The sequence below is a fragment of the Triturus cristatus genome, chromosome 2_2 (genome assembly GCF_964204655.1).
Source record: "Triturus cristatus chromosome 2_2, aTriCri1.1, whole genome shotgun sequence".
NCBI classification, from domain to species: domain Eukaryota; kingdom Metazoa; phylum Chordata; class Amphibia; order Caudata; family Salamandridae; genus Triturus; species Triturus cristatus.
Window position 1 is genome coordinate 967,591,572 of NC_140582.1, and position 22,614 is coordinate 967,614,185.

The 22,614-nt window shown below is 46.0% G+C and overlaps 1 protein-coding gene across 2 annotated transcripts in view; it reads right to left on the reverse strand.

Moving 5' to 3' along the window:
- Window positions 1-22,614, reverse strand: part of LOC146863010 (ADP-ribosyl cyclase/cyclic ADP-ribose hydrolase 1-like) — a 515,922-nt gene that overhangs the window by 266,009 nt on the left and 227,299 nt on the right. For both annotated transcript variants that reach the window (XM_085642394.1, XM_085642393.1), the window contains exon 3: window positions 12,943-13,078. In XM_085642394.1, the coding sequence (XP_085498520.1) occupies window positions 12,943-13,078 (136 nt within the window). The remainder of the gene's footprint in view (window positions 1-12,942; window positions 13,079-22,614) is intronic.

Genomic DNA, 22,614 nt, shown 5'->3' on the forward strand with positions numbered 1-22,614 from the left:
CAGTGTGGAGACGGGGCAAGGAGGTGGGAGTCCGGACACGGCTCGAGAGGACCTGACACAACAGCAACAGGGTGAGGAACGACCAGGTACTTGGTGACCAGGGGAAGATGGGCACAATGGCACACATGCACAACGATGTGTAGAACACTGCACACCCACAATGACCCTGGATCATGTCCCTGATCCCCGTGGCACACTGCAGCACACACACATAGCAATCACAGCACATCCACATTGACAACAATGTGGTACAATGTGCAGATCCGACACTGCAGAACAGAGGACACAACTGGCCGCGCTCTTGCGCTGAAACAGGCCAACCACATCTAACAGAGCAGGAAACAGTGAGAAGGAAAGGTATGCGTACAACCTCACATCCGTCATGTAGTCCAAATGTCCACTGTCCCGCATCAAAATCCAGCACCTCCCAAACAGTCACAATGTACATAGTCATACAGTCTGCCTGTAAACAAGAACAATGCACCAACATACATGTCAACACAATGTCAACATGCACCTCCACTTCACATTGCATAGGGACAAACAACACCTCCAGCAGAGCAGACCAGACAACTCATCAGTGATGCTGGAGAGGACCACCACACCTTCGACATCAACGCCCCACAACAGCTCATGGACATCCCAGGCAACCCATCACCAGGACCAGGGCAGCCAAGCTACATAGAGGAGAACCCACCCCCTGCACAGACCACACAGCAGGAAGCACCCGCCAGCACAGCCGGCTCTTAACACCTCACCGAGCCACACATGGCATTCCAATGCCAGGTGTCAGCATGCCAAACGGAGGTGGCGGAACAGGTGCAGGTGGGGTCCAAACCCATGGAATACGAACTAGATCACATGTGTGGTTGTCTAATTACCCTCAGGGACCACCTACACCACACAAAGGAGATCCACACTGCGACAGAGACACATGCATTTGGACATTTCCAGTACTGAATCACGCCCAGAGGCACGCAATTATCATTCACACACCCAACCTGGACCTGCATACGACGGCCCAGTCCACTCCTCTTACGTATTGAGTTGGTGACGATAAAGCTACATGTCCAAGGTCTAACACGCTGCCTGCGGTGACATGTTTGCGTCCGCTGTACACAACAGAAATGTAATGTTGTCGGGCCCGGGGCCCTCATGCATTATGACCACACAGACACAGGCAGATAGTTTGTGGAACTGACTACGGGCATGTGCGCCTGGCCCCTTTATTAGCAGGGCCACATGTACAGTGACTCCTGTGCTGGATGTGTGTGGGGTGAGTGTGAGCCAGCCCTCACGGAGTGGTTGGTGCTGACAACAACTTGAACAGTGAACACCAGTAAAACGGAAAATGAAAACACCAGCATAACAGAGACAACTGCGGAGCATCATGGAGGTAGCTGGAGCAAGTACAGAGGTCACCCAATATACAAACAGAAGTGTCCGTGAGTTGCAGTGCACTGAGGTTGGGGCACCTGGAGTGCCGAGCACGGTATCAGGCAGATGATGGCATCCACCACAGGTGTGAGCAACTCTGTTAGTCTGCCAGTATGACCAGCCACAGCCCGTATAGGGCGTGTTAGCGGGGCGGTGACGTGGGACAGAGGAGGGGCAGGGTGGGGGTTGCAAAATACGGCATTAAGTTACGAAACAAATAAATAAAACGAATTTCGTTGCGCGCGCTGCATCGCATTTGGCGATGCAGCGCGCGCAAGGACATTAGTTTTATTTTATTTTTTCGTCACTTACCTGAAATCAGCCGTATGCCGCTTTTGCCACCAAGTCAGTATCACCAATATGATGGTGACGCAACCCCCAGTCCATGGACTCAGTCACCACCAAAGTTCAACCAGAAAGTGTCCATGATCTCGGGGAACAGACTTAGTGGCACTGGAGCTGAAAGGGTATGCTGTCTGCGATGAGGCCTGTACAATGACATCAAGTCTGCCATAAATAAATCAAGACTGAGTTTGAAATGTGTGACCTACTCAACCGCAGTGTAGGCCCAAGGCAGCGGTCAGCGCAGGCGAACCGCAGTTCAGCGAGCTCCTCCTGGAACTCTAACACATGATATTGACATGGCATTTGGGGGTGACTTGTGGTTCACGGAGATAAAAGTACCAGAGCTGAGCGGGTGTTCAGTCAGCGATGATGATGTTTCCTGCCTGGTACGGACTGGATTGGATTGGTGTGAGGCCTGCTGGACCACAGTGTAGGCCGAGGACATAGTCATCAAGGGCCTACAGACACGTGTGGTTGGGATGCTTTGCACATACTTGGTCTCACCACATCGAAGGACGTATAGTGATTGAAACTCTGCATTCATGTGTGTACTCAGACATTGTATAATCAAGACTCAGTCCCAAATGTGTGACATACTCGACCGCAGTGTAGGCCGGAGGCAGCGGTTAGCAGGGGCCCACAGCCACATGTTGTTGGCTTGCGATGCACAGAGTTAGTGACACCAGGGCAGTTGTTGGTAGTGTTCGATCACCTCCATAACGATGATCCTTTTTTCCTCCTGACTGAAACACGTCATCCTCTTACACCTCTCCTTGCATGCAATGATATGTACTCTGCCATTGAAAAATCAAGACTGAGTTCCAAATGTGTGACCTACTCAAGTGCAGTGTGGCCCGAGAAAAGTAGTCCGCGTGGGCCCACAGACACGTGTGGTTGGAATGCTATGCACAGACTTGGTTGAACCAAATCGAAGGGAGTATAGTGACATAAAATCAGCCATAAAGAATGTTCTCCACCATAGTGTAATGAAGACTCCAAATGTGTGACCTACTTGCCCGCTGTGTATGCCGGTGGAGTACGTCTACGAAAAGGGAGTACTGCGGGCCTGTGTCGCGAAGGCCGCGATGGTCTGAGGAGGCTGCCAAGGTCGCGGCACGCTGACTTGGAGCTTGCACCAGCACGTGGTGGGCCCTCTTTGACATATGCCGGTGTCAGCAGGTGTGCATTGACGCCAGGGTGCACAGGGCCAGGCAGAACTGGTACATGGACTAGCGGCCAGTGGTGCAGCAGGCGCACAAGATCGCAGGCAACACCGCTCACGGCAACGGCGTCGGCCTTGTGGCAGGGTGAGGGCACCGTACTGGCAGAGACGTTGGGCATTCCGGAAGAGAACCACACCCAGAGCTACGTGCTTTTTATTCACAGCCCTACACTGGCCTGGCATACGCCGGGCCAGCCCACTCTGCTCATGCTTACAGGGTGATAATAACAAGCTACATTTCTGGCATCTTCTCCACTGGCTGGGGTGACATGGTTGCTTCCACTGTCTACTACACTCCAAACACCAGCGGTGTATGTCGACATGGATATGTGGTTGGTCTGCATCCTGCAGTCTGGCCATCACATCCACGCCACACTTGGCATTGTGTACATTCTCATTCATCGGTCACTTGCCTCCTTTGCACCTGCCTGGTCCCCATCTCTTCCCACAATCTGCTATTGTGTGGCTCAGGTGCCATGCCGTTGATGGCTTATGTGCATGGCTGGCCCAGGTTGCCACAGTAAGTTGTGCTGTTGTGTCTGGTGGGTGGGCATGTTGTATGTGAGTTTGTGACATGTGCATTCCCAGTGTTGCATGATTGTGGAGTTGAGGTGTGTGGTGTGTTCATTTGGTACTTGCCAACGAGCAGTGCATTTCCATAGGTGCCAGCTTGGAAGCGCTGGTTGATGAAGGACTGTCGGAAGATGTAGGAATCATGCACTCTGCCTGGTTGGCGTCGACGTTGGTGGAAATTCCCTGGTGGTCCACTATTGCCTGCACATTGATGGAATACATTTGCTTTCGGTTGCGGATATTGTGTGCAGTGTTTCCAGGGGGCAGAAGTAGGACATGTGTGCAGTCAATTGCCCCCTGACACGTGTGGGAAGCCAGCTATGGTGTAGATGCCTAGCTTGGTCTCCAGCCGTTCCTGTGCAGTGTGGGGGAAGGATAGGTAGTGTGGTACCATGCTGATGATGGCATACAAGACAGTTGTGGGAAACTTGGATTGGGCTGGCTGTGAGACTCCTCCGACTCTGGCAGTTGTTGTTTAGAAGGTACCAGAGGCCAACAGATGCAGCACAGCCAGCAGCTTTGTCTGAGGTGGGATGTGGGTTGTCTGCTGTGTTGGTACCGTCCGCCTGTGGGCAGTAGTGGTCAGGATGCGTGGGATGGTTGTCCTTTTGAGCCTGTAGAGAGCAATGACATTCCCTGGTGTTGGGTCTGTGAGGTTGGTGCGTTTTCTGACGATCACTGTCTTTGTCTACGCTGCCTCAGTTTTGGTCCAGGAGGGGGGCAGGAGGGTCAGGGGGGTCCTGGGGGTGGTGGCGGTGGGTGTTGTGGCCCTGTTGGGGCTCCCAGCTGCATGATCAGTGGCTCCATGGAATCTGTTGCCCTTCAGGTGTGGCTGTGGTCTGGGGTCCCTTTTCTGGTGCCAGTTGTAGTCCGACTTTGCACCAGGTCAGAGCAGGTGTTAATTTCCTGCTGCTAACGCGCCTTATTGCCTGTTTTGTATTCTTATCGCAGATCAGGCTGGTCGTTGAGAATGTTGAGGTGTGGTGTTGTCGCGGCTTTTTGCTCGGGAACGCCTACTCTGCATCTCATTAGCTATAGTTGCCGAGGTCATCTGTGGCAATGTTTTTTGAGGATGCTATTGCCCGAAAATTGGTGATATCGGCTGTTTGCACCAGCTTGTGAATGGGGCGATACATTTATCGCCAATTTGGATCCAATAAAGTGACGATAACTTAGCGATAGATCCTTTATAATATGCCCTGTTGTGTTTTGTGCCTTGTCGAATTATCTGTTCATAGGACTGGTTCTTTCCTGGGGCAAGGAAACGCTTGGAAGTTTCACACAAGTAGAACAGGTAGTTAGTATACCAGTGAGAGTAGTATTGCATGTTTTGTGTACTCATGTTCATTGTTCTTTGTTTCATAGGTTCTCATCCCTGCTGTTCCCAACCTACCCTTCCCTCACTTGATCGCCCTAATACTCCGTACATTTCAGTTGGAGTTGGGGATGTCAAGGGGTGGACCCCTTATTGCATCATCTGGAACCTGAGGAGCGATAGATCTCTGGTGGACAGAGATCCTTGCATACCCGTCCCACTCGGGGTGACAAATGCAAAAATAACAATTGATGGACAGAATGCAGAACAGTGTCATACATTCACCCCAGTACAGAGATCTGGGCCTAACTCCATTGTTTTTTTGCTCACCATGCTATTCCAGTTTGGACCCAGCCATATGCAAATCAGTCTTGACCCTGCGCTGAATTGGAACAGTCCAGCCCGAATTGCCAGGCCAGGTCCTCCCTGGATTGGAAACAAGCATTCTAGGACCGGTTTCGGGCTTTCAGCCCTCATCAGCCAGGATAGCTTGACTCCAGTGGCATGGAGATCGTGGGACCCACGTCTGGGCATGCCCGTCCCACTCGGGGTGACAAATGCAAAAAGAACAATTGATGGACAGAATGCAGAACAATGTCATACATTCACCCCAGTACAGAGATCTGAGCCTAAATCCATTGTTTTTTTGCTCACCATGTCATTCCAGTTTGGACCCAGCCATATGCAAATCAGTCTTGGCCCTGCACCCAATGGGAACAGTCCAGCCCAAACTGCCAGGCCAGGTCCTCCCTGGACCGGAAACAAGCATCCTAGGACCGGTTTCAGACTTTCAGCCCTCATCAGCCAGAATAGCTTGAGACCGTCGGAAGCCAGTCGGAATGACTGATCGGATTCCTTTCCGACCGCCTCCATTGTAAAGAGGCGGTCTGAAAGGAATCCAGCCGACATATTACAATTCGGTCGAAGCCATTTTTGACCGCATCATAATAGGGCCCTATGTCGTTTTTCTGGAGCTTTTTCTCTCGACGTCGAGCAAGGCTCCTCTTCAGACCTGATTTGCGTGAAAGTCATTGGCTTGATTTTCTGCTAGGCCATGATTAGATCATGGAAGTCTGGAGCGCCAGAGCTTTCAATGGGACGAATCTGAAATCCAGGCTAGGTAGCGAGTGAAGGTAGCTGGCTTGATACTCGATGTTGAGTTGGTCACCTTATGGAGCTTTTGCCCCAAAAGTTCCCAAACTTCACCAAACTTCTGGATCTTGTTCCAGGACTTCTGCTTGAGGGTTCAAAGTGGCCAAAACACCAACCCAGGGGTTTAGAATCTCTGAGATAGGCGTTGAGATGTTTGGACTACAATTCCCACAATGCACCTGGCCAAAACCTGAAAAGACCACTGGACTCACTCCAGGATGGGGATTTCTTGATGGAGATGATGCAGGTTGGCTTAGTTAACCAGTGGCTTGTAGGTAATCCACTCCTTAATCCTTCTTAAACCAAGGCAAAGTCCTTAGGGCTGTAGTCCCTGAATGTGCAGCAAGTGCAGCCCTCCAGAGTGTAGACCTTTGGGGTGCAGATCAAGTTTCCAGCAGGGCAGTCCTCCTTCTCTTTGTAGTTTCAGGCAGGAAATCTGAGTTGCTAGGCAACTCTTCCATAGTTATGCAGGGTTACTGGGTGTCAAGCAGTGGGGTACCCCTGACCAATGGGTTACAGGGTGCCACCCAGATGTATGACCACTTCCTCCAAAGTGTGGCATATTCTTGCTCCAGAAAGCAGTATCCTTCTAAAATTCAAAATGGATACAATCTTTCCTTGGAGGTTAGATCAGGCTAAGCCAACCCACTGGCATGGCTAAGACTCCCTAACCCAACTGTTCAATTCCATTCCCTAATTAAAGGGGCTCCTGTGTTACTGGGGTTGCAGGATGTGAGGGTGAGCCTGGGCTGTCCCAAAGTGTCATCCTCCCTTTGAATACCAGTTTGGCTACAGTTCTCCTCCCACAGAAAATCCATTGTCTCTCTAGCAGGCTAATTCACACCTCATTGAGCAAGCTTGGTTTAGCCTGGCAGAGGCTAGCCAATCAGGAGAAGGCAGCTGGAAGGCTGGATTTTGGCTTCCAGAAAATAAACTTTAATAACTTCTTTTTTCTGATAGTTACCATGAATCTACAGTGGCAAGTTGTGGGATTTATCATAACTAACATTTTGATACCTTGAATGATATCTTTCTCTCACTCTTCCCAGTATTTATACTTAAATAAAATGTTCCAATGTTAGCCTATGGGGCTCATTATCTACAATGGGGAAAACGAAATTGGCAGTGTTTATCCCCACCAGGGCATATAAAACATCTTTATAATATCCTTGCTTATAGTTACATGCCTCCCTACCCCTGGGGCACCTAGTGGGGACGTTAGGTGTGACTTATATACACAAATAAGTTGGATTATTACTTTAGAAATATGTTTAAATACAAAGCTGGATTTGCATATAATTTAATTTTAAAGACAGCCTGCAAAACAGGGCTGCCTTTAAAATGACAGCAGGTACAACAGCAGTGTAGGAAATCTACTGGGGATCTAACCCTCTCTGCCTTAGTATATACTTTTAACTTACAGGTAGGTTGAATCCCCCTTGCCTTATTATATGCTATGGACCTACAAGGTTCTGTCATTGGCAATTGTAATAATACCTAACCACCATATACCTTTAAAGCAGAGCCCAGGGCACAATCGAAGTCAGTTACTACCAGTATCCATCAAAAAATGGGGATGATCTGGGCCAAAAGGATGACTTTCTGACAATGTCCTTACAGTGAGTAGCCCCTCAAAGCTATATTTCACTGTAGCAGGGTTGGCTGTTTCATTGGAAAGAACTGGGATGCAATATTTAAAAAAAAATAAAACACTGCATCTTGTTAATGTAAATAACTAAAAAAATAATGAAACAACTATTTCTAATAGTTATTTATTGCCAATTCAATGGTGAAGTCAGATTTTTTTTAAACTACAGAAAAGTAACGTTTAGAAATTACTTTGCCCTGCCTGAAGTTCCTGGAAGCAAAATCTGCACTTTTGCTCTCCCACATCGGCCAGCCAGTAATTAGTATTTAAATTGGCGTGAATGGGTTGTGAACGTGCTCCCAGGAGCAAACAGTAGATCGCCCTGAATAGGCAACGATGACCCATCTGAACCTGACAGAATATGCAGGGGAGGCTGTGAGGATCCTCTTGACATTAAAGTGTCAAGTCCTACTTCAATGTGACATCCTGCTTGACATGTCTGCTGAGGATTTTCAAATGACACTTGGGGCACACTTCAGATAGGTGTCCCTTGCCACAGGTAAGTGTTAGCCAACACTTGGGTAAGGCCCTTTGTTTGTACTCCCCTCCAGCCAATCAGGACCCAATCACAGTCTGCTGGGTTTACATTTAGCATTTGGGGCACACTTATAAGGAGGAAAATAGAATGCCAAAACAATGTGTGTATATCCACTGTCTGTTTGCTGAAAACAGATTTCTGTCCCTGAGTTTGCTTAGGGTACAAGGACTGCCTAAGCCAGGAGTTTATTGTTAGATGTGGGAGGGCTCTAAGATTACCTTGGTACACTCAGTGCACACACCCCTGCACTCAGAGCCCAGGTTTAGTGTGGCTAAAAATGTCAGTTATCTTGAAAATACCCAAAGTGGGAACGGGTATCCCCTGGAACCTTTACCTCATTGGTTAGTGTGTCTCAGGAGTCATTCCCACTCACTAACTTATGCCAGGCATAAATGTAGCATCTCCAGGCACCACTTCAGATCACTCCTGGACCTGAAGAAGTTAAGTTCAGAAGATGCCTTAACCTTCTGTCTGCAACCTGAGAAGAGCCCTGGAGGACTGAATCTGCCCTCTCGCTAATACCCAGGACAAAGAATCAGACTCCAAGGGTCATAAGGCTGACCATCTGTTAAAGATACAAAGTCACAACAAGATACAAAAGGTCTTTTCCTGCAACTGCCCAGTTGACCTGTGGCAACTGGACTTGCACTTGGGCCTGCTGTTTGCTCTCTGCCTGACACCTTGTGAGTCTCTAGGTGCCTCCCCTGAGCTCCTGCAGGGAGTAGGAGTTTAGAAGTGTACTCCTGTGGTGAATAAGAACTTAAAGGACTAAAGTCAGAAGGTAAAATCTTTCACCTGTTGGTGTATCTGACCCTGTCGTCATTCGTGGTCAGCGTCACATTGGGCTTATCGCTGTTCTATCGTAACCTTTGACTAGCATTAGCTCTTTGTGCTTCTTACCTTACAAAGGTTTCAAATTAAATAGACAACTGATGTATGTTCTTGTAAAAGGACACAGGCAGATGGTCATATGTTATGCTTTTCAGAAGCCAACTGATTGCTCTTGCGTGACTATAAGGTTCTCCTTTTTCCCATTTCTGTTTATAAGTCTTATATTCAAACATCCATTTTCACAGTCATGGATTGTGAATACAATTTAATGTACAATATAAGCAGATTTATTTGCATCATTCAGGCGAATTGGAGATGAAAGCAAAAACAGAGACTTGTGCCAGAAATAGCAATAAACTAATTAATAAATGTATGTTCATAATGTGGCTTGTCAAAGTAGAACACTGAAAATAATTTCATAGTGTAAGAAGTGACTATGCAGATATTTGAGAGAAGATTACTCAGGGATCAACTTCATTGTAGATATTCATGTGGAGCACATTTCAAAGTCTAAGATAATGAACAGCAAATTACTGCCTTCTTTACAGGCAGCAATATATTTAGGGATCTGATTCATACTTTTGAATGAAACAATGGATGTTCAAAGGTTTATTATATGTTTGTGTGTGATGTGAGTGGCGCATGGGATCTTGAACCCACTTTGGGCCTAGACAGAAGACAAGAATAGTGATTTCAAAATCAGTGTGCCGGTTGGGATGAAAGTCCCTGACAACATATGCAGCTGTGCCATCCTCTTAAACATTGAAAAGTCCACTGGCTTTTGCTTTTTGACAACTGTTTGTGGGGCCCTGGTCTTGAGGGACCCCTCAAACTGAGAACTGGTCTCCTGAGGGTAACGTTATTGGTTTTGACTAAAAGAGAGAGCCCTCCATTTCTGTATCCAACTAGTAGTCTGAAGAGTGTAGCACTACTGACCCCACCTGTACTATCCATTATCACCATCTGGTGACCTCATCGTGAGATTCGCTGTTTTTGAGGTGCATATTTGCACTGAAATCAGCTTCTTACTGGCCTTCCCTTTAAATTAAATCCAGACACTTGGGGTAAACGGGATCTCTTCATATTTATTAATTTTGTGGTTTGAGATGCTCAGGAGCATCATATTAATGACTTTTTCAGTAATAGACCGCTGTCACCTGATTAAGTGCACCCAGGAAATGCTATGCATATACTATTGATGCTCTGGCCAGCAGCAGTTCATGAACATTTATTTTTATAATCCCATCAGTTGCAATATGGAGAATGCATGCAACCCAACAAGGGCAATTCCACCCCCTATGTCTTCCTCTTTCAGTCTTTGTTTTCAAGGAAATTTCCGAGGGGGTGTGGAAGGTTATCTACAACTACCCATTCTGTGGAGAGCCCTTCGCAGACTTCTCTTTCAGGTGAAAACTGTGCTGCAGCCTGGCTGGTGCTGTAGTATAGAGCTACATCTATTTGAATCCCTTTGGAGGATGCACTGACTGATTGGTAGTGAGACTTTCCCAGCTACCTGTACCTGCCTATATAAATTAGGGTTTTCCTCTAGCTTGCTGAACAACTTTTGGGCGTTCAACTGCATGGACACTTCAGCTGTTGGTTTCCAGAGAATGGATATTAGTGATGCTTGGCCCTGTAGGATCTGATCTCCACCCCTGTCTTCTCCTCCCTGTGTTGATGCAGAGCTGTCTTGCAACAGTGAATCCTGCTGTTACTGTGACACATCATCTTGAAGACTCCACACAGACTCTATTGTGGTATCTGTCTGTCACCTACATTACTTGCACTGTAGAAGATACCAGAACATTGTAGAAGAGACTAGAAACGTGAAACCTACTAGTCACGAAGTTCTAGAATGTAGAGTGAGAAGCCTGCACCCTTCTGAACTACTGGCAGTTGGTATGCTGTGGCTGCGGTGTATGGAATACACCTGATGCTTCTCTTCCCACACATGCTTTTGTTCTTCCTCTCACCAATGTTGCAATGAGAGGAACGGCTCTCACCTGGTGTCCTATTTCTAGCTCTTAGCGTCTAATTGAAGTTAGCTAATGGTCTAGAGGAAGTGTACTTGTGGGAGTTCCTACCTACGGTTCCACATCTGACCTCTCACTAGCCTCCTACTTAATAAAATTATTCCTTATCATGTAGATAAATGAATCCTATTAATCTGCTATTTACAGTAAATTAAGAGCCTATTATACCTTTATTGATTATATTGTGGGTACGGAATAGTGAAGAAAAATTGACTTTGCAAAAATACCCCGACATTATTGAATGTTGATGAATAGCATGTTGGGGCTGACAACAGGGGAGTTATAAATGTTAAGTAGGCAGATGATGTTTGGATAATGTTTTCAAAAAGCCATCTTCAATTTTAAAATGTTACAAAGAACATAGGTGATCGCATACCATTTGATACCCCAAATTGGATAGGCTATTTTCTTAATTATTAAATTAGGTCATGATAATGATGGAATTCTGTATATGCTGGGCAACCAAAACAGGGAACCCCTCAGAACTCTAATGTGCATTATTGGTTGTGGGGCAACAGTAGACTAAAAATGCAACTTTGGGGCATATTATCAAGCGGCAGCGATAATTATCACTGGCCGCGCTTATCGTAAAATTGTTTTTCGCTGGAAATTATCGCCATGCTAGCGCTGTATTAACAACGCATAGCGCAATGGCGATAATTATTCCAGCGATAGCGATGTTTTCCATGGAACATCGCTGGTTTTCAGTTTTCCAGCGATGTTCCATGGAAAATGGCGATAACCTTGCTGATACAACCCTGTGGTCGTATCAGCATAATCCACCCCCCAATGTTAAGTATAGGTCAGCATTTTAGCACACCTTAGCCAAAAACTAACACCGCTAAAATGCGTGAGCCTTCTTGTAATTATCGCGATGTGCACATCAGTGATAATTTACATGCAGTACTGCCCAGTGATGCCCACTTTGCATCTCATTAGAGATGCAAAGCGAGGCGTCGGGAAAACGGGTGCTAACATGCGCTAATGCATGTTAGCACCCACTTGTAAATAGGGCGATAGTTTTATCTCCGCTATTTTGGCTTTTAAAGCCAAAAAAGCGGAGATAAGGCCCTTGATAATATGCCCCTTTGTCTCTTACAGTACACGTTAACAATATGAGTGCATCCAAAAACAATATAGCAGAGTAACAAACAAATATAAAAAATATGACTTGGGATTTATTTTTGCAGGTCTCTGATAAAATGTACTTTTTTAAAGTATTCTTCCCTTACACATGCCAAGTAGTTTAAATATACCTAAACCAATTTAATGAAATCTGTAGATGCTAAATTCTGTAACAGTTCATGTGCATAGATCATAATTATTTTTTTTTGCTTCATGAAACTTTAGTTTGTGTGTATTAACATTTGAATGTCAATTATAAAAAGTAAACATGCTCATCCTTCCACAGAAAGTCAGTTTTTGCAAGCAAAGAAGCTCAGTCGGTTGAGAGGTTGACACTGCGAAGATGCCCTTTTTAGAGGTCATGCGTTTCAGTCCTGGCATTGGAGACTCTGCTTTTATCCTTAAACGAAATAAAGCTGAAAAAGTGCTCTCTCATTTTCATGAGAACATTTACTTTTTATGTTTGTCTTAGTGTTTATCTGAGGGAAAAGAATACAATACGAGAAAAATAACACTAATATGGTTAAAAAACGTTTTTGGCAAAGTTTAGGGAATGGTTTGCCATACCCTTTTTTAAATATATGTCTATAATTGGCACACAATTCTTCTTTCACATTTTTCTTGTGCATATAAGGATAATATGCATGGCCCTGAAAAAATCTTTCCAGCACCAAAAATTGTTTTTACATTATCCTACCCATACCAACATTCTTATGATCATACCTGAAGTGTAGGATTTGCCACACCAGGAGAGGCCATTTGTGATGTATCCCAAGAGTGTGTCTTCCAAGGTGATTATGTTTTGTGCCGCATTCACATAACGATGCACTAGATCAGATGTCTTGCTCCAAAACAGTGACTGCAAGAATTAAAAATCGATTGTTATCATGGTAACTAATGTATAAGGACTTTAACACTTGTGTATGAAGATTTCGGATCAAATTACTTCTTAAAAGTGTGAAAAGATTCATCTCTATCATCCCATTTTGAGAAGCAGTAAATGCTGCATGTGAAACAGGGTATGCGCAGTGCCAGAACCCCTTTCAGAGGGTTACGGGACAAGAAGGGGTTACTGGGCCCAACTGTGGGATTGAGGCCTTTTTACTCCTGATTTACAGTGGTGGCTCCTCCGCTATGGCAGAGGAGCGTCGCCCCACTGCTTTTAAGCAGTGTCAAGTATAAACATAAAGGGGCTCATGACAATGTCGGGCGGAAAGCCTCTGCCCGACACCGACTCGGAATTGTGACTGACCGACTTGTGGTCTATGGTTCCGACCGCTGGATTACGATGCAACCGAACACTGCTCTCTCGGTCAGAGTGCCATTGTTCCCTCTGAGAGCTCGTGTTACACCCAACAAGTGGCCATAACACAGGCTCCTATGGGGAAATGGGGTGTTTGTGGGAAACCCTGCACCCTGTTGCAGTCACTCCATGGTGCCTGCCTGTTAGAAATGTGGGTCTCTAGTTGGCAAAGGTAGGTACCTTTGACTAAATAGGGACCCTTGCTTCTAGTCAAGATAAGGGGGAAACACACTGTTGATAACTTCTGCTCACCCCCTTGGTAGCTTGGGCCGAGCAGACAGGCTTATCTCCAAGGCAATGTGTAAAGTATTTGCACCAACACCCACAGTAACCCAGTGAAACACCACAAATGGACACCACACAGGTATTTATAAAAATATAAATATCTTTATCTGATTAGGCAAGACCAATAATGACAGAAATCCAACATGCATAAATAATCCTTCCTTCAAGAAGTGTTCTTTGGAATGCTCTTTGGAAAAATAAATGAACTTGTAAAAATAAAGGAACTTTTAGAGTTAGTATGGCTGTAAACTCTGTTTCCAACGTGGGGAAAGTCACTTTAAAAATGTGCTCCTCTCAACATTGGGCACTTGTACCTTGTGCGCAGGGCCTCTCTCACCCTTCGATCGGGTTTAGGCCAATTGTGGCATTCACAGCCGAAATGCTGCCTCAAAGGTTGTGGTTCTAACAACACTGGCCCGGCTGTACTTGTAGCCAAAAATGCTGCCTTTCAGGTTGCGTTTCTAGCAACAATATGCCCCCGCTGTAATTGTCTTCAAAATGCTGCCTTTCACAACCACGCGCACCCGCACAGTCACTTGCAGTCCCGTCGGCTCCCAACCCACTCCTAGCCTCACACAGACACCAGTGCGGCTAGGAGCGTATTACCTGGGGCTGCTCTTGCGGTGACGTCTACTTCCAGGTGATTCCCCGACGGAAGCCCTTCTCCTCCGGCGGTTACGCGTTGGCATGGACGGGACTTCCTTCCGGGCAGCCCTCCGCTCTGTGTAGTGGTGACGTGGGCGCTGGCATCCTGGTTTCTAGGCGTCCCTCTGTCTCCGCTCCAGCTGCAATGTGGCTCCTCTCCTCAGTGGACCCGGCCTCGGGCAGTCGGCTCGAGTAGCGGTGGTGAAGTAAAAGCAAGCACGCGGCATTTCTGGGAATCGGGGGCTGGTGGTGATGAAATACCAGCCTCAGTGCTTCTCTCCGGTTACGGGCCGGCGGCGGTGATACACGCAGTGTTCTCGATGCTTCTTGAGAGCAGATAGGCGTACAGGCAAGGCGGGCTTCACGGCGGCACCAGCGACATCCTGGGGGCACACAATTATCCCCAGAGGCAGTAGAAACAGCGGAGCACGGTGCAGGGGGTGTGAGCTTCAGGAGCTTTGGAGAAACCTTTGTATCCCTGAGTTTCTAACAGGAGGCCAGCTCTTCTCAGGCCCTTGGAGACAAGGCACACAGCACAGTTCCTCTTCAAGTAGGGGGACATAGCACACAGCAGAAAGTCCCTTAGTCCTCTTCCTCAGCAACAACAGCAACTGCAGGTCAGCCCCCAGACACACAGCAATGGCAGCACTTTTCCTCAGTCTTCTTCAGCTGTTCTTCTTTGGCAGGGATTCCTTCTTCATCACAAAGTTCCCTGGTCCAAAGTGTAGGGGTTTCAGCTCTGGTATTTATACCCCAAAAGTCTGTGTTCTTCATGTGTGAGGGGTCCTGGACCCAGTCCAAACCAGTTCTGGGTGCACTCTGCCAGTGCACATTTTCTTCCTTTGTGAGTGTGGGCCAGGGCCATCAGACGCACCGCATGAGGTGGAGCCAGCATTGTGGAAGGCTGGCACAGCCCTATTCAGACCCAGGTGCTACCCTTCCCACCACTCCAAATGCATATAGGTCTATTCAGCCTAGTGCTGACTCACCCAGCCTCCTGGAGCCACCCCAGCCCCTGTCACTCACAAACCAGACAGTCAATTCACAAATAGGCAGAGGCACACAGAAAGGTTGAGCACGAGAATAGCCACTTTCTAAAAGTGCTATTTCCAAACACTGAATTTAAAAACCATCCTCCCTAAAAGATGTGTTTTTAAATTCTGAGTTCAGGGATACAAGATTCCAAATTTCTATCTTGCTGTTATGGGAAGATATGCAGGTAAACATGTTACATGGCATTCCCCATTCTGTCCTATGGGCAAGTTAGCCTTTCAATAGTGAAAAAGGAAATTAGCAGTATTTCACTATCAGGACATGTTACCCACGCTAGTATATGTCCTACCTTTCACATACACTGCACCCTGCCCAGGGGGGTACCTTGGGCCTACCATAGGCCCAAGTTAACGTCCAGCTGTCCCAGTTTCTGGAATCTAACAATTTGCTGCGACGTTCCCAAACGGGGTTTCGCCCTGGCCAGGGTAAGGACACTGCCCTCCTCGCCGTCATCGAGGAGGCAAGGTGCATTTTGGATTTGGGGGGGTCAGTGGCAGTGATCCTCCTGGACCTTAGTGCAGACTTTGACACGGTGAATCACCGTGTCTTGCTCCACCGGCTGGCCAGGGCAGGACTCGGGGGCACTGCGTTGGCCTGGATAGAGTCATTTCTGTTGGGCCGTTCATTCCAGGTCTGGGATGGCAATTCCCGTTCTGACTCTCTTCCTTTGACAAGTGGAGTTCCCCAGGGTTCCTCACTTAGTCCCACTCTTTTTAACGCATATATGGCCCCTCTGGAGGATGTAGTTGCCCCCTTCGGCATCAAGATTGTGAGCTATGCGGACGACACGCAATTGGTCGTCTCTCTCTCACATCTTGATCAATGCCCAGATAATCTCCTGCACTGCCTCCAGAAAATCCATCTCTGGATGTGCGAGTCCTCACTCAAACTTAATGGGTCCAAAACAGAAGTTATGCTGATGGGCAAGAAGTGGTCAGCAATTCCATCATCTGTTTGGCCCGACATTATGGGTGAGGTACCCGCCCCCAAGAAAGAAATCAAGAGTCTTGGGGTCTGGCTTGAACCGGACTTATCAATGAAAACCCAGGCAACTAAAACAGCTGGAACCTGCTTTGGACTTATGCGGTCAGTCCGCAAGATCCTTCCTCTGCTTCCCCTTCAATCCAGGAAACTCCTGGTTCAAGGACTGGTCCTTGCACGATTGGACTACAGCAATGCTGTCTATTTAGGAGCCCCTGAAGCTACTCTGGGCAAGCTACAACGTACCCAAAATGCGGCTGCCCGGATGCTGATGGGTCTTTCTTCCAGAACCTCTGCCAGACCTGCGCTTAAGGCTCTCCACTGGTTGCCAGTGCGAGAGAGGATCGAGTTTAAGGCAATGTGCATCGCTCACAAGCTCCTCCATGGACAAGGCCCTTCGATCCTAGGAGATATGGTTACCCCGTACAAAGCTTCGAGATCTCTGCGCTCGGACAATGAGCGACTGGCAAATGTCCCCAAGTTTAGGAGGGTGCGTACTGGAGGCCGTCGCTTCTCTGTAAAGGCAGCCATACGCTGGAATTCGCTTCCCCGCAGTTTGCGGTTGGAACCCTGCTACTTGCGTTTTCGCAAGCAGCTCAAAACTCTGCTTTTCCCTAAATAAGTTTTTTCCTCCCCTCTTGGCCAATTTCAAGCTCTCACAGCGCGGGGATGCCTCCGGGTCACCAGGCGCTTTACAAATCTTTAAATAATAATAATAAATAATAGGGGTGTCCTATGTGTAAGAAAAAGGGAAGGGTCAGGCCTGGCAAGTGTGTACACCGGAAAGGTCAACATGGCCGTTAACAAACTGTGGGTGGCACAATCAGTGCTGCAGGCCCACTAATAGTATTTGAATTACCAGCCATGGCACACGCAGTGCACTTTACCAGGAACCTACTGGTAAAATAAATATGCCAATCATGGATAACCAATTACAATAATAATTTACACAGAGAGCATATGCACTTTAGCACTGATCAGAAGTGGTAAAGTGCCCAGAGTCCTATAGCCAACAACCACAGGTCAGGTAAAAACAAGGGAGGAAGAAGCAAAAAGTTTGGGGATAACCCTGCAACAAGGGCCATTTCCAACACTGCCACACAGTGCAGGGTTTCCCCCTCGGACATCAACCGTAGACCGCGGGCCAGTGGGGGACTTGCCAGGGGCCACAAAGTCACTTTCCAACAGCCTTTTCTTGTCGGACAGGCCAACATGAAAAGGCTGTTGTAAATCGGCATCATAATCCCGAGTGTGGAAACGCTTTCCATAGGGGTGTACTATGCAGTTCCGACCAGCAGGAATACTCTACGGGTTGCTTGGAACTGATTTGGAATGAACGCGCGGTTTAAATTCCGACCACGAACATCGTAATTGGGCAGTCGGAATATAAACCGATCGAGTTGGTCGGGAGGGCTACGACAGGGTAGAGGAGATTCCAACTGTCGGTAGGAGGCTTTCCGCCCGACATCGTAATGAGCCCCAAAATGATAATAGCTTAGAGTTATTCTCATTTCATGCTTCGTGTCCTGCTTTTTTGCAGGTGGGGGGGCTGCTCTGGGGGAGGTGTGGTTTGCCCACTCCCTCTCAGGCCGCCTAAACCAGTCATGCGCACTTTCCCCGTTTTCCATGCAAGCTGCATTACAGCCTGCATGGAGAACATGCCCACCCCTCCAGCCGCTGGCTGAGCGCTGTGTCATGGTGCTCAGACCAATTACACTGCATTGCACTGTTGTGATTAGCTTAGGGGAGGGAGCCTCGCTGCCTGCTTCCTGTTCCTGGAGTCAAGGGCAGGAGAGAAGGGGCAGAGACTCGGGACCCAGACTCAAGGTAAGTTTATTTTATTTTTTCTCCTGTGACCCCCCTGCAACACCCCCCTGCAGCCTCCTTCGCGAACCCCAGTGCACGCCCATCACCCGCGAGCCATGCCGGCCATCACTGCTCATGTACCGGGGCTCGACTTACTATGGATTCTGAGTAACTGGGCCAAGTACCCCTTCTGCACTTGACTCTCAGGATAGCAGGCCCAAGCTGTCTAAGGCTCAAAACTCAAAATGATTGGAGCAGCAGCAATGAATCAATGTGCAGAAAATGAATCGCTTTTATTAAAAAAGTGAGTTATTTTGTTTTCTACCACTACTAGTACAAAGGAAAAATATTAAATTCACAATCAATCACACAGTCCCCCTGAGGTTGGGGCTGTAGTGTTTCTTTGGCATTTCCTTGTCCCACTGCCTCCTTTTAGCAGTGCAAGTCTCAAGAGTAAACTTTAATTCTCAAATAAGTCAATATTGGGCCCTGCTACTAGTCCCCCTGGGGCCGACAGGTCTGAAATCAGTCTTACTCCCATCAGCAGGGGCCACGTCTGTGGACGCTCGTAGCAGCTGCAGCTGAGTTCAGGTTAATCTCCTGCACACGGCCCAGGCAACTGCACTCAGTGGGTGGAAACTCACTCACTCACAGTTGTGCTTTTCACGGGATTGGAGGTTCTCTGCAGCTCCTCCTGCAGGGTGTCTAGTTTGTCTCTCGGTGAGATACAGTTGCGATGACGCTGGTCCCCTGCCTAGGTGACTAGTTCAATGCAAAAAGAAATAAACTCTACCCTTTATATGAAAGAAGTACACAGTATCAATAAATATTTTTGAATGCAAGCTAGAGACACACAAAAGGAAAGGAACACAAAAATGTATGCATACATATGTACACAACCACTTCAATTAATATTTCATACAAATTATTTTTATTTCGTTAATTAGGATAATTGATATATACAAATTTAACACATTAGAAACATTTAGTACGACAAAAATCAGAGAAAACAGGTTCCCACTCGAAAAAAACAGAGAAAGAAAAAGATCTAATCACATATATATTCATTCACAACCAACACACACATTCATCGAAATTCATGCAACTGTACTGTTTATGCTGGAACTGAATAAGTGGTACATTTTGAAAGCTTCCACCCCAGGAGTCAGAAAGATGGGATCCCCTTCAGCCAATTTCTGCGTCTTCGCAGAAATTGCACTTCTGTTAAGGATTATCTCCTCCATGCGGAAACCATGAAGTTTAAGTTTATCAGCAGAGGGTATCCCCCAGGATGGTGAGAAATGCATCTAAAAGGGCACGTTTCTACAACCGCGATGCCATGTTTGAACCCAAACCGCAAAAAAAAGTAGACAAACTTGTTTGTGTCACAAAACACTCTCCATTCAATAACAAGTTAAGACAAATTATCAATTCAGAGTGGCACCTATTAAATCTAGGTGAACAAACTACCTCTATACCAAAACCAATTTTTGCATTTCGCAGAAATAAAAACCTCAGAAATCTTTTGGTGAGAGCAAAGGATTCAGATCAGAAAACCTGGGTGCAAAAATCCATTGACGGTCCATCTCCTGTAAGAGGCAACCATAAATGTGGCACTTGCCATGCATGCGCTAATGCTATTGTTGGCACCTCCATATGTATCAATGGATATACCGCTGATTTGAGGGAGATGACCAATTGCAGGACATCCAATTGCATATATGTTATTCAATGTCCCTGTTTGCTCAACTATGTAGGTGAAACCTCTAGAGAAGCCAGGGTTCGGATTGGGGAACATAAATCCAACATCAGACGTTCCACACATACTGCACCCATTGTGACCCATTGGATGGAGAAAAATCATAAAGATGATGAACTACGCTGGTCTATCCTTGAGAAAATCCGCCCCCAAAAGGGGTATAACCCAGACAGCATTCGCAAGAAACGCGAGGTGTTTTGGATTTTTATCATTAACACGAAGGAAAGGGGACTGAATGAATCCCTCCCATGGGAAAATGCACTTCTGTAATTATATTTGGCCTTTCTGCTGTTACTTATGACCTGTTCTTCATAAGTTTTTGGCATCTATCTGTACAGATATTTATTAGATTAGATAGATTAGTTTTTAGTTACTTTTTCTCCTCTGTGACCTTTACAATGTGGTATTCGTGCACCTCCCATTATGAGCGATTGTCAACGGTAATCTTCATCACTCACTATATTGAGGCTGTCCCTTTATCATTCTCTGGTATTCCTTTAGACCCTTATTTTTTATTTATTTATTTTATTTTTTCCCCCTTTTTTGAACTGTATCTAATTCGTTAACTATTAGATTGTCACTTATTTTTTTCTTCGTGTATTTCAGCGCGATGTGGTTATTTTATCTTATGCTTATGGGTTGCTTCTCCTTTAAATCTGACGGAACGGTCCTTCAACACACCCCCGATCGACGTTCATTCGATTGGAGGGTTTAAATAGCCTGACTAGAGCGGGCTTTTTTCTCGCAAGCGACCGCTTTTCCAGTACGCCACCTTCAATACGTCGGTTTATCTGTTCGGACGCTCTTTGAACATAAAAGGTATTGCTGCCCTCTCCTACCTCTCTGCTTTTGTTTAAAGTTACTTACTTGCGTTAGACGTATCTGTTTGTCGGCGCTTTGTTCATTATCCCACGCCCTTATCCTCTCCTTGTTTGTTTGTTTTTCCAGCTTATCCCCAGCTTTCTGCTGTCCCGCCCGGTCCTCTAATCATTCGACGAATCCGAGTCTTATCATTTGGCACTTCTGCCTTCTCTGACACCAATTATCTGGCGTTTTTCGTTCTTTTTGGATTGGGCATTGAAACTAGGTGAGTTCGATAATCTTTACCTCTTTCAAACTTGATCTTTCTATGTAAATCCTGTCTGATGTTTTAGACTTGAACATTTCCTTTGGTCTAAACTACTTCTTTCAATAGTTTGATTCTTTTCTCCCTTTCCTGCTCTACCTTTGTTTTCTTTGCATTAGCGGTGAATCTGCTGGAAGTGAGGTGTCCTCGCCGCTCCCCACCCGCAAAGATCGAATTTTTGGCGCTTGGGCTTCTCTCGGTGCAATAATTTTTGAGATTCCACTGCATTCGTATTTAATTTAGGTAAATTCCTTTGGAGATGCAATCGTATTATATTTAATGCTGGTCTATTTGTATATATATCCTTATACTACATCTATTATTTTTCTGTTGGTTTAGTATGGCATCCTTCGGCCGCATTGAAACATTTTAGAAGCTATTACGCTGAATTATTTCTCTCCTATTGATACAGGTAACTTAGAGTTTGAGTCCTAAATGATTTTCTGTCTATTATTCTTGGTCATACGAAGATTCGCCTTTGTTTTGTCTGTGCATATTTCCCTAATTTCTTTTCATTTTTTCATGTTTTCATTTTTCTTAATTTTAATTCTCCGTCATCTCTTGACACTTTTTCTGTTATTCTCCGGTGCGCACGATCAACCTCCTGAATTTAATGTTATTATATGTATCCGTCTCTTTGATGCAGCTGAGTTACACTTTGTGAAAATAACACATATGAATTTGTTTTTATTGGTCTGATACAGGTTTTCTTTTCATGTATATACGTTACTTCCCTCTTTGTTGGTTTCAGGTCCCTATTTTGATTTGTATGGTTCTGTTTCGCCCTGAAGAAGGTGGTACTCCGTCCTTCGGAGTTGTTTCACCGAAACGCGCGTCGGCGTTTTGCACAAGGGCCCCTCCCTCTTGAGTCTCCATACCGGATTTAACATCAAGTCAAACTGTTTTCCTTTGAAATCCCTATTCCACCAAGGCCCACATACTCACTTGTGGTCTTGAGTATTTTTGTGAAGACCCTTCTGAGGGTTGGGTTTCCCCTTGTACCACTTATTCAGTTCCAGCATAAACAGTACAGTTGCATGAATTTCGATGAATGTGTGTGTTGGTTGTGAATGAATGTATATGTGATTAGATCTTTTTCTTTTTCTTTTTCTGTTTTTTTCGAGTGGGAACCTGTTTTCTCTGATTTTTGTCGTACTAAATGTTTCTAATGTGTTAAATTTGTATATATCAATTATCCTAATTAACGAAATAAAAAGAATTTGTATGAAATATTAATTGAAGTGGTTGTGTACATATGTATGCATACATTTTTGTGTTCCTTTCCTTTTGTGTGTCTCTAGCTTGCATTCAAAAATATTTATTGATACTGTGTACTTCTTTCATATAAAGGGTAGAGTTTATTTCTTTTTGCATTGAACTAGTTTCCTCCCCATAGTCTCTACCTTTATTTTGATTTTGGGGCCCCCCTTTGTTTAT